The sequence below is a fragment of the Pygoscelis adeliae genome, unplaced genomic scaffold, assembly GCF_000699105.1.
Source record: "Pygoscelis adeliae isolate BGI_AS28 unplaced genomic scaffold, ASM69910v1 Scaffold188, whole genome shotgun sequence".
Lineage (NCBI taxonomy): Eukaryota > Metazoa > Chordata > Aves > Sphenisciformes > Spheniscidae > Pygoscelis > Pygoscelis adeliae.
The window spans coordinates 613092-625638 of NW_008825304.1; the positions used below are offsets into that span (position 1 = coordinate 613092).

A 12547-nucleotide genomic window follows, 5' to 3' on the forward strand; every position below is an offset into this window, starting at 1 on the left:
AGCGTCCTTTTATTTCTGTCTGCTGTTGCTAAATGACTTGGGAATGAACTCCTGGGATAGAAGGTAGGAAGAGAGGATCCAGAACATGTTTACAGTACCCTTACTCTTCTCACTTCTACCCCCAAACATGTACACACTTAAGAAAGGAAGAACTATATAGCTGGGTGCAAGTCAGAGCATACTTTTGAATGTATACATATACCTGCCTCAGTGATTATTTTAAACAGACATCTGCAGATTGTTTATTATAATAATAATACTAATAATAATAAATCATTTGAATCATGCTAATTTGATTCCTTTCTCTTAGGTGTTTGAATGAGAAAATCCTGTGTCTGTACTGTGTTGCATTTTCCTTCAAATCTTTTTTTTATATATTTATAGAAAAAGCTTTCATCTTCTTAAGAAAAATTCAAAATTACTGCGAGAACTGAAAAATCTGGATTCCCGCCAATGGTAGGTAATGTTTAGTAAACACACCATTGATAAGGTTAGCATTTCCAAAGAAAGAATAAGTATGTCACCGAAACCAAAAATTCATTAAAATTGCATGTGCTAGCAATACAAATATTTGTATGAAAAATGGATTGCTTGTTTCTAAAGAGTTCTGTAGCCTGAATGGACAAGCTATTTTCACTGGTACTATACACATAGAATTCAAAATCAGTAGCAAATAATAAGACGCAACAACTTATTTCCTCTTTTCTTTAGCGGGGAGGGGAGGGAAGAAGTTCCAAAATTTTTTTGTGACCTTGGCTCAACTCAAACGAAGGACTATTTTCTGCAGGCTGATCCCTGTGTCAAGAGCGGTATTTTAAGGGGTAATCTCCATACAGCTACTCTACAGCCAGGTAGTGGCAGAACAGAGTTCTGAATGTTCTGTTTTCTTTTTCATTACTTGACATACAGCTATTTGAAAAACATCCACAGCATTACAGACTTCCGATTTTCTTGTATCCCAACAATTTTCATACCAAATCCACTCAGCTTGTTTTCAAAGAAGCCAACTGTCACTGTCAGCCTTGTAAAACTCAGCCCAGGATCTGAAAGTCAATGTTTTTTTTTCTTTCTTGTATCTCATCACCCTATAATTAAAATTCTGTAGGTCAAATTATGCTCCCATTAACACCTGTGCAATCTTACTGTCTTCAGCAAGGTTGCACAGATGTAAGCCATTAACCCTGTAATTGGAACTTGGTCATCAATTCTTTTGCTGATGCACGGAAGGAATAGACTCAGCTCGACTCTCTGAACTGTGGTGTCTCTGCAGCGTGGTCGTGGGGAAAAAGTTGGTGAAAATATGTTTCTGCAACTGAAATTGAGTGATGTATTTGTGTGCATAAAGGAAATAGACATGTAGAGTTAAACGTGGTCACCTGTTCATAGCTTTTGAGTGCAGGTGATCTAAAATAATTTTGAGCTAAATCTTCTTTAACTTTCGTTTCTTTTTATATCTAATTACAGCCGTGAAACTCACAAGATTGCAGTGTTTTACATTGCAGAAGGACAGGAGGACAAATGTTCAATACTGTCCAATGCAAGGGGAAGCCAGGCATATGAAGACTTTGTTGCTGGACTGGGCTGGGAGGTAATAGTCATAAATTTAGGCAAGCTAACATACTTGATCTGAAGACCTACAAAAATCAATGTAAGCTGGTTAAAATACGTAAATGAAAAACAAACTGCATATTTTCTAATTCTCAAACCCCCCCCCCCCCACAATTCTCACCCCCCCCCCCCCCCCCCCCCCCAAAAAAAAACCAAACCCAACCCAAAAAACCCACTCTAATATTTTGCAGTATTTAAAAGATCACCTTTTTAGCAGAATTCTGTAAATCCACATGCTACTTCTGGATGAACACATCCTTCCTGTTTCTGATGGACAGGTGGTGCTGCAGTGGACACTTCTTTCTGCATCATTAAGAGCTATAGCATAATTTTACCTTAATTTTAGCTCCTTTTAGCTCTTCACATGGTCAGACCGCTTACCCAACCACATGACTGCTTTACGAAGGACGAAAACGTTTGGTTTTAGTTTGCATTGTTGAAATGGGGTGTCAGTAACCTAAATGACATGAACGTTTACGTTTTTTGGAAATATATAGTAGCTGCATTTCCTGTTTAAGGATTTAAGTGACATAAGATCTACAGGGAGAGGTAGCATCCTCAGTTAGACTGATGCAGTTGGGAAAACAAACAAGCTTTTGGACACAGGCTTGTCTTCAGAGGGGCATTTCTTCTGAATAATCTTCTAGAATAATTTCTTCTAAGGTTTTTCTTTTTGTAGAAATCTTCAATTTCCTTTCAGTTACTCTGCTTGTTTATGTTTTCTCTGCACTTTATTTCTTGCTGTGTATGCTTTTGAGTGGGCTTGCTAAGCCATGCATAGCCCTTAGAGCAGCTGCGCATGACAGAATGCTTTTGCTTCCTTGCTGTTGTTTGCTGGAAGGGAAGGTAAAATAGCTGTATAGATAATGACTTAGTACCTAGTTAAAAGATGTTTACTTTTAGTAAATGTCAAATACAGGAATGGGAAATAGATCTAATGCAAAGATCACAAACTCGTAGGGGAGGACTTCTCTTTCTCTGGGATGGCTACAGAATTCTAGAGTGGTAAATTCACCAAGTCTTGATATATAAATAAATACTGATTATTCGTCAGTCTTTTCATATTTCCTGTAATTATGACTTTCAATCAATCAGGTTGATCTTTCAACACACGGTGGGTTTATGGGCGGCCTTCAGCGCAATGGCAGCACGGGACAAACGGCACCCTATTACGCTACCTCTACTGTGGAAATAATTTTTCACGTGTCTACAAGAATGCCATCAGATTCGGATGATTCACTGACCAAAAAGGTAAATAATTTGCTGTGGATTTCAAAATGTTGTCTGTAGTCTTCAAGCGCTTAAATTAAAGTTTAAACTGAAAACAGATTGTGCTAACTGGTCCTAGCAGGCCATCTTTGCTGTGCCACATGGTGCTCTGCAGCTAGATTATCTGAATTAAATGGCATCTAAATTCTGGATGGTGAAACACAATTAACATTTCCATGGTAGCCTCAAATACCACCATTAGTAATAATATTAGCAATAATTTCATTTGTATGTTGTCTGCCTGCCAAAACTGTTGTAGTTTGGTAGAACAAAACAACCAAATGCAGCATAATAAAACCTTACAGATGAATCATCCAGCGTGTAACAGAAAAGAAAAGAAGTGAAAGAGAAGTGACAAGCATAGTACCAAAAGCAGCCAGCTGATATTTAAAGCCATTATCCAGTTATTCACAATTCTGACAAGCAGACTCTGCTTCAAAGATGGCCAGACCCCAGCCCAAAATTTTGTTGGTATCAGTACTTAATTATTTGTCTTTCCTAACAAGGAGTGATTTGAGATTATGGTGCTTGCCAACTGCTGCTTAGAGTCAGAGAAGGTTTTAGGTGCATACCAAATCTTTGCCTTTTTAATTAGGATTGGCAACTTGTCCTATGTAGGTTGTTAATGTGTGTTAATAATGCTACTACAGCTATCCAGTCTACCATGTGATACTATTGTGCTCTGAAAATTATCTATAAATATGTCACTGGGTGATTGTATTTGTTGTCCAGTTAGTTTCAAAATAACATGTGCTTTTCCTTGAAATAAAAAGGTGGAATTTCTGATTACCCACCCTGAGAACTTGCCCAGCATTTAATGGTAAAGCTAGACCCTTTCTTTTGTATTGTGATATCTGTCATTAAAAAAAAAAAGTCAAGAAAATCACATGTTTCTCTTTATGTATGCAACTTACTATCTTCGCATTAGTGGATTTACATGGCTATGGAAAAAAAATGTAACCTGACTGCTTTAGGATAGAGAAGTAGGGCTGTGCTACATATTAAGAGGCTGTATAGTCTCTATCGCTTTACCAAGGTAGGACTATCTGTATTTTTATTGTTCCTGGCCAGTATTTATCTAGCTGCTAGTTAAAAACTCCAGTGATGAATGCTTTACAGTTTCCCTAGGCAATGTATTCCTATGCTCCGCTTCTTGTACCATAAGAAAATTGCTTGTAGCATCTACTTTGCTTAAATTTAAGGCCATTCTTACCCTATTCCGCATGGATATTGGAGAACAGATCATTTTGCAGCGGACTTATTCATGTTTGAGAACTGCTACCATGTCTTTCCCAGTCTTATTTTTCCTACACAAATTGTGGTCGTTTAGTCTAATCTTCCCTTGCAAGTCATAGCTCCTGGATTTTATGGAAGCATAGCAAAAGCAGTGAAATAGCATCTAGCTGTTGAGTAATACATCACCCAGGAGAGCAGACAGCACAGTCTGACAGAGCTACCACAAGAGGAAAAATGGGTTTTAATTGCAAACAGTCTATTTTACTAATTCTCCTAATTCCCACCCATGTTAGGGATTAACACAGACATTAAGAGAGTCTATTTATTCTATTTAATTGTCTTCCCTATGTTTGCTTTAAGAGAATTTCTTCTTCGTGAGAAAGAAAAAGTAAAAGCATTTAGTAGTTGCCAGCCTCCAAGTCTTGAAGTGCTAGGAAACAAGGCCAGCTCCAGTACATATTACCCACAGAAAATACTGCAAAATAATTGCTTTAAGACTTTAAAAAAAAAAACTTAAATCTGCTATAGGAATGGAACCCTGCAGGGATCAAACTGTTTATTCCTGTAAAGAAGGACAAAGCTCTGAGCAACCTAATGGACCTTGGGAGCTGGCCCTGCTGTAAGCGGTGGGTTGGGCCAGATGACTTCCAGAGGTCTTTTTTAACATATAATCTTCCATGGTTCCATGCTTCCTCGCAGAAGTTTCGTGTAATTTGTGACAGCTCTTTTGTAAGCAATCATGTATTTCTGTGCAAATTAGCATAGACTTCTTAACAAATTTTACAAAACTGCAGCTAAGAGTGGAGGCAAGATGCATTTCAGAAGCACTGTGAAATTTCTGGAAGATTGATAGTTCTCTAATTCTTTGAAAAAGCTGATGGAAGAACTAGCCTGCATTTGAAACCAGTGTTTTGAGCATGAGTTTATATCCAAACCATTTCTAAAGACAATATTAAACATCCTGCAAGAACTCTTATAACCCTGAAAGTGTCAATTTCTTGAAATTTCACTTGTGAACCTTAGCTCTGGAGGCCATATACTGAAATACATAAAGGCAAGTACACTGATGCTTTAGCAACAAAATTCCTCAGTCCGCAGAAGTCCCATGTTGATTTTGGCAGCCTTTGCACGTGCAGACCACAACTGGCATGTGTGCTTGAAAAGAAACACGTGCCTGCCTGCAACATACTCTTGAACAAGAGGAAAATTTATTTATTTCTCCCACCTGTTGATACTACGCTTGTGAATTCTGCAATACCTGGTTAACAGAGTCGTGATCAAATGCAATGTTGCTTCCGAGATCGTGGCAACTCTCAAGGTCATCACAAGTATTTTAATACTTCCACTTGCTCACTGAGCAGTTAGTGCATGCTGGGCTTAGGTCCTCACCTGAGATTATTGGGGTGGTATGTCCAGGTTAAAAAGATTATTTTATATTTATTACTTCTTTCCGTTAGTGCTTCTTTTTCATAGCAGTGTGTGAGAGGAAGGCAGATTACGATGCTGTCATTCAGTACCTGCTTCATTGTAATGATTGCTGCGATAGAACTATATATGGTGTTAGAAGACAGTATTACTGGGAGGAGAAAATTTTTATCACGTTGCCAATCAGGATGCAGTGGGGGCCACAACTTTTTTCTTGCCTTGCCCCTGCTTCCATCAGATAGGGTTGCATGGATACTATGTGGGATCTAAGGTCCCCTTTATCTCTGAAATCTTTGTCATTTCTGTGGTTTCTTCTCTGCTTATTTTGCCTGCAGACAGGCAGAAAGAATTCAATACCAATCAGTGTGCTTGGCTCGCAAGCTCCAGAGCTGAACAGAAGGTCTTACCACCTGCTGGCCAAGGAAGTAGTACAGCAGGCCATAAATTCTGTGGGCTGGGGAATTAAGCAGATGCAGTAATTTTACTTAAATATGTTATTATGTTTCTTTATTTTTACCGAACACAAGAGGATAAATTCATTTCTGGTATAAATTCACAAGAATAAGTGCACTTCCACTGAGGATGAACTTGGCCCCTTATTTTTGTGCAGTACAGTTGTAATTTGCAGTTTGTATTCCTTTATTTGACATATATGCTGACACATTATATTGCTCATTCAGGGGGGGAGGGGGGAGCAGAGGGGGAGAAAAAAACCTCTCCAAATAAGTCTTAGTCTTGAAAGAAATCTTTTCTAGGGGCATAATCAAAATTCATCTGATATCTTTTGCTGCTGTAGGGTTCAGCATCATTGGTTCTAAACTTTTTTTTTATCCGGCTGTCTTGTGGCAAGAATGAAAATCAATCATGGTAACAGCATCCTACCTTCCCCTGTCTTGTTCTACATAAATTGTACCTAACGGTTTAAAAATGAGCTGCAAAATTTGAGTGACTTATTCCATCTTCTCCATTGTCATAGCAGAACTTTTTCAATTCAGAAATCTGGTTGCAACCCCATACTGAACTCTTGCTCCTTCGCTGCAGAAATTTGTTAGCCAGAGCTAGATTAGATTTTTAGCAGCTAATCTAACTGCTGTAGGGGTTTGCAAAGTGGGGACAGAGCTGTGCTATTGGATTTGTCCAATTCATTTGACTCCAGGACTATAATTGCACTTATGTCTTACAAGGCTTTTATAGCCTAGGGCTGGCGAGCAGCAGAAAAACAAATTGGCAGTGATACAGTAAGAGTGAAAGGGAATGAAAGGCACACATTATCAGTCTCCAGGCAGCACTGTTCTGGCAGGAAGTTTCTTGGTTAATTTACAAATAAAACTTAGATTTTAGGATGGGTACACTGTCAGCCAGACAATGGGGATGTCAGGCCCGACTGTTACTTAGCAAAAGTAGCAGCCATGCCTCCCCAAAAGCAGAAATTCTTCAGTCAAACAGACGACTCCTCTCTGGAGCCAGCTGGCTGTGTAATGCAATTAGCAGGGAAAGGAGGTCAGGCCATTAGGTGTGTACCGTGACCAGTGTCAGCGGCGGCGTGTTGCCTGGCAGGCAGCGTGCAGCCCAGCAGAAGCGGGGAGCCTTGAAAACTATTTGCTCAAGCGAAGGGGAGCGGTGGTGCTCGGCGAGCCTCCCAGCACGGAGGCTGGCTGCGCGGCTTCTGGAACTGCCGGCTGTGCTCTGACGCCCAGATTAGGGCTGAGGAAATGCAGACCAGATATGACTAACGACGGCGTGACGCACGTCAGAAGCTATACATTGACCCAGCTTCCAGGCACTGAATGCTTGGCGTAGCTGAGACATGAAGCCGTGGCTGTGTTTGAGCGTGTGCAGCTGAGAATGTATATATTTTGTTCGTGTTAGTGAAACTGCTTTTATGTGCAGGCTAAAATTCATGCACTGTCAGCTCACTCGGAGAGGAGAAGCAATTGCCATTTCAAGAGTTGCCTTCCCTGAACATTTGTAGAGAGATCGTTCAAGTCAGCAATAAACTTAAAAAATCTGACTACTTGTGGTTGAGCTGGTCTGTTTTTTGTTTTAGCTTTTTAATATGTATCTTATTTCCTGTCTGCTTTGGGATTTTTTTAATGTATTTTTTGCGCCCGCCCCCCCAACTGCATGGAGAGCATAGCATGGGACTCTGGCTCCAAATGCATCGTCTTGCTTATACTTGCTTATGTCCTTCAGGGTACTGAGTCTACCCCGCAGATTATATTTTGAATGAGCAATACAGGAAAATAGCAGCTGGATTGTTGTCACTGATAAGATTATTATAATGTTTTTTTATCAATGAAATTATCTTTCAAGAACAAATATTCTGATTAATACCAATTTATATTTCTAACATTATGCCTTATAAAGGCGATGATTAAGGATGTATGACTTCAAAACAATGACAGGTAGTAACTCAAGCTTTAAAATGAGTTACTAGCATGCAATGAGGATTGTAGCAAAGGTAGTAATTTATTATCACACGACGTCTGCAAGATTTTTGAGCTCGTAGCCATCACTTCCTGTCTCAAACAAGCACAGCAAGCCTCGGTTGATCTAACTTCTTCCTGTTTACTGAATTTTGTTCTCTTGGATGTCATATAAGTACAAAGTGTTTTGGGATTCCTCAGTATGAAAAGTACTTGATTATTATCAGAATAGTTCCTTGTGATTTAAAAAGGGTCTCTTAAGCAGTATTTGGACGTATTTTGATTACTGTGTTTACAGCGGTATGTGCTATTTATCACTCCAAAAGCAATAGGAGGCAAGGCAGTACAGAGCCTTTTCTTCACAGTTTTTTTTGTAGAAGAAAGAGCTGTGTTTGTGAATTGCCCTGTGCAACTGGACAGTTGCATCGCCTTACAGAATTCTGTTTCCATATTTATTTGTTGGGCTTTTTAAAGCAGAGGTTGCTAAATACTGCTGTTGTGGGCTTTCTCTGTGTTGCAAAGCTAGTGCCAGAACTCACTCTACTATCAGGATGCGTTGGGTTCAGCCTGATAAATTGTGGGCACTGCTTACAAATACATCGCCGTTGGGCTGCTCTGAATACAGCTGGTGTGAGCTGGGTCCTTCCCTCACTCAGCTTTCACAGAAAATTACAGCTCAGCTTCGGCTGTGTGCGGAATAGCCTTGCCAAACACTTAGATCCTCAGTATGTATAACCTGTTGTGCACAAATTCTTGTAGCCAGACAGATTTTTTTTTTTTTAAGACTAAACTTTACATCTTGCTTTTCATCGCTTTTAAGGTGACCTAGCTGCACCTGTTCACAGAAAGTGAAATCCGGGTTTTGTCGTACATGTAAATTACTGCTTAGTTTTGTATGTATCAGTCTGCACTGTGGTATTATCAACATAAGTATTTTCTTGGATGTTGCTTTATTTTTACTGAGCAATTAAGAAAGTATAAGAGAATGCACAGACATCAGGATGACCATGAGAACAGTAATTTGTACTGATTTTTGTACATGTAAGAAGCTCTAGTAATAGTATTGTTAATGTTTCCATGTTTTTATAAGACACAAGTGGTATGTATTTTCTTCAAACGAACTAAAAATGTCCTTTATTCGTAGGTGTAAATAAAATACAACTCTTTATCTTCTGTTTCATTTAAAATAAACTGAGAATCTAAGTCACACTATGAACTTAGCTTTATTTTACTCTGCTAGAGTATAAACTGTAGGCAAAGTTCATAGTTTTAACTTTTTGATTCTCATAATGTATTATGTTTTTGCCATGTTTCTCTTCCAACTAGGGTACAGTTCGCCACCCAGTATGTAGAAGTGAAAGTCTTTACTTTTAAAGGCGCTACCTGGTTCTGAAGAGGGAAAATTCGGTGGTACAATATAAGCTGATACAAGGCGCGTTGAGATTACTTAGTTGTTATTTACCAATGAAAATCACTACCTCCTCCCGCCCCCCCTCCTTTTTTCCCCCTGCACAGAGACAGTGAAGAAGGCAGAGCTACGTTTTGGCTTCTTTGTTAGGTCTATTGTGCACATTGTTCCAGGGACTAGCACCAAATTGGGGGGTGGGGGTGGGCGCGTCTTTTAAGCTTTAAGTGGGACTTAAATTCTTTTTATGCTTTGGGCTGGCATTCTGCATGTGGATTAAATTTTAACTTTAAAGCTTACAGTTGAAACTATTGTGCGTAGCTTGTACATGATTGCCAAATACTTTTTGCCATCTGTTAGATCACCTCTAGTTCCTCCAATAACAAAGCAAACACACAGGCTTTCAGATGCATTTTGTGTATGTCACGTTTAAATTTTATCCATATTTTATGCAACTGTGCTTCAAATAAAAAGGTAACTCCCACAGTATTTCCCATTCTTCTCTAATTCACATTGCCCAGATATTTTGCTTACGTTTTCAAACAAAAGTCCTCTCCAGACAGAGTCAGCAAGGAGCTATTTGTAATATAATAAATTCAATAATAGTGGTTCATAATGGAAAGTTTCTTGACATCCCGAGTCAAGGCATTTCATGTTTCTGTGACAGCTACCTTATTTGAGCTGGAATATGATGTTCTGTTGGTTAATGTTTTCTTCTAGTAATTCAGAATTCCATCTTAAATTATTGTAGGTAATGTACATTTACATATCGTGCTAATGGCTAGTTTGATAATTACTTAATTAAGCCATCAGACAATGCGTTCTGAATGAAGCAAATTATTTAGCTGATCTTTTCATGAGCAACTGGAGAAAAACAATATTTTAACTTTTTCTGTAATGAAATATTTCTACTATTGAGCATTGTAATTCAATTTGTAAGCCATGACCCCTCATAAACTGTTGTTATCACTCTGATTAATAAAGAGCCAATTTGCTGTTGCAGCTTCGTCACTTGGGAAATGATGAGGTTCACATCGTCTGGTCTGAACACACCAGGAACTACCGCAGAGGCATTATACCAACAGATTTTGGAGATGTTTTAATTGTTATTTATCCAATGAAGAATCACATGTTTTTCATAGAGATAATGAAGAAACCAGAGGTATGTTTTGACTACTTTATGGGATCTATCATATGTGTTATGCAAGTGACCGACAGTGCTTACATAAAGCTCAGGGTTTTAGAGTTTGGGGTTTCTTTCCAGCAAATATGAAATATAGTCTGTCCATCTGGGTTTAAAAGTATGCTGAGCAATGAGCTTTTATTTTAAAACTAGAATTATTAATAGCAATCGAAATGGCTAGTAAATAATTTCATATTCATGCTTAGCGCTTAAAGAAATACTTCAGAATTCTCAACCCATAGGAGTTAATGTACAAAGAACAATGCTTAAAATCATTGTGAATTTCCAATGTGAGGCAATAAAAGCAAAATAATAAAGATTTAAGTTCCTCATTTGCTATTAGTTCACCCCATAAGGCTTGGTCACTGTTGTACATATGGTACTGTGCATAACCTCACATGTTTTTGAGACCGTCATCATAGTCTGATTCGATGGGATGATGTAGGCATTGGATATCTTTCTAACAAACAATGTGAGGTTTAGTATTTGCTCTTTAAATCATTGTTATGCAACCACATTTTAGACATTTTTGGAAATAATGGATTTTTTTATTTGCAAAATGTCAGGGGTGTGTGTATGTACATCTGTGCATATGTATAAAAAAGCTACTTTAATAAATGCTTGTCTGGTACATTATGGATGCAAAAATGTATATAAAATATACTTCATGAAAGTAATCGGTGTGATAAATACCATTTCCCTTATATGAGGGACAATATTTGTCCAAAAGAATAACCAGCTGTGGAAAAATGCATGCATCAGATGACATATTTACCAGCTGTATACAATATTTTTTGAGTTGTGAATGACAGAGCTATTATATATTAACAACCAGAGGTTTGCCAGTAGACATTTCAAACTTGAAAATTTTTTATAAGTTGAAATAGTGGGGGGGGTTCCTACACTTGATTTTGAGCTCTGCAATTTACTACTTGGGAATTTTAGCTTTTAATGTTCCATCAGGAAAATCAGAATTTAGCGTTATGAACATGCTTGAAAATTCTATGAACCAATCGAGAAAAGCTATGTCATCTTACATATTAGTCAAAAATACCCAACGGGCAGCAAGAATAATAGCTAACTGGAAATTTAGTGTTATCCCTACATTTAAAGTACAAACCATTACAATGTAATAAAATTAATCCAGACATTTCCAGGGCAAGTGTGGCTGACCTTTTGTTCACCAGCTACTGACCCCAGGGTGAATGAAAGAGGCTTGCAGAGAGAAATGTCTGTTGTTTGGCTTCAGTCCCTGGTATTTAAATTGCATTCCCTAATCAAATGAAAAGGCTGTCCTCTCTATCAGGTTACAGAATCCATGGCAACATTTGGCCTTTTATATACATAATGTTAGCCTTTTTGTTTGCATCTAAGTAGAGACACCTGGAGCAATGTTAACATTAACCGATTTAGCATTAATAGCTTCATTATATAAGAATTTCTGATCAGATAGCTGTTACTTTTGTTATATTGCTTCAGCTTGTATTGTTTTCATTTTTTATCTCCCTGCTTGGCAACCGGGCAATGATTTGCAAATTTTTTTTGTCTTGATTAATTAAGCAATATAATTATCAGGAACCGTGATGCAGTCTTTGCTCGACAAAGCTTCTGAGAGAAGACAATAGTAAGTCTGTTAGTGTGAATGCATTCCACGCGTCACAGATGCATGAGGATATTCTGAACAATGAGACGAAAAGCTGCCTGCAAAAGAGGACAAAGAATGCCAGGCAGACTCTACACACTGCACATACCGCCAGGGACATACTGTGGGTTCCCTGGGACACAGATGCCTCGTTAGATTGCAGCTAGTCATCAGAGATTAATTCTCAGCCATTTGGTACAATAATTTACCCATTCCCCACTCTTTTAACTAGTGCTGCTTGCTATAGAGGGGAAGTCTTTGTGCTCAAAAGGTTTATTTAACCTTGCCTACTTTTACTGCGTGCAACAGAAATAATTTTTCTTTTCTTGGAAATTGTAATGAAGCAGGTGTTT

General features: G+C 38.3%; 1 protein-coding gene across 1 annotated transcript in view; it reads left to right on the forward strand.

Annotated features, from left to right (window-relative positions):
- RALGAPA2 (Ral GTPase activating protein, alpha subunit 2 (catalytic)) overlaps positions 1 to 12547 on the forward strand; it is a 194040-nt gene that overhangs the window by 127870 nt on the left and 53623 nt on the right. The window contains 5 exon segments of the mRNA XM_009330132.1: positions 1 to 63; positions 385 to 456; positions 1465 to 1588; positions 2704 to 2859; positions 10373 to 10531. The exon segment at positions 1 to 63 is cut by the window's left edge and continues 41 nt beyond it. Of these exon segments, the coding sequence (XP_009328407.1) occupies positions 1 to 63; positions 385 to 456; positions 1465 to 1588; positions 2704 to 2859; positions 10373 to 10531 (574 nt within the window).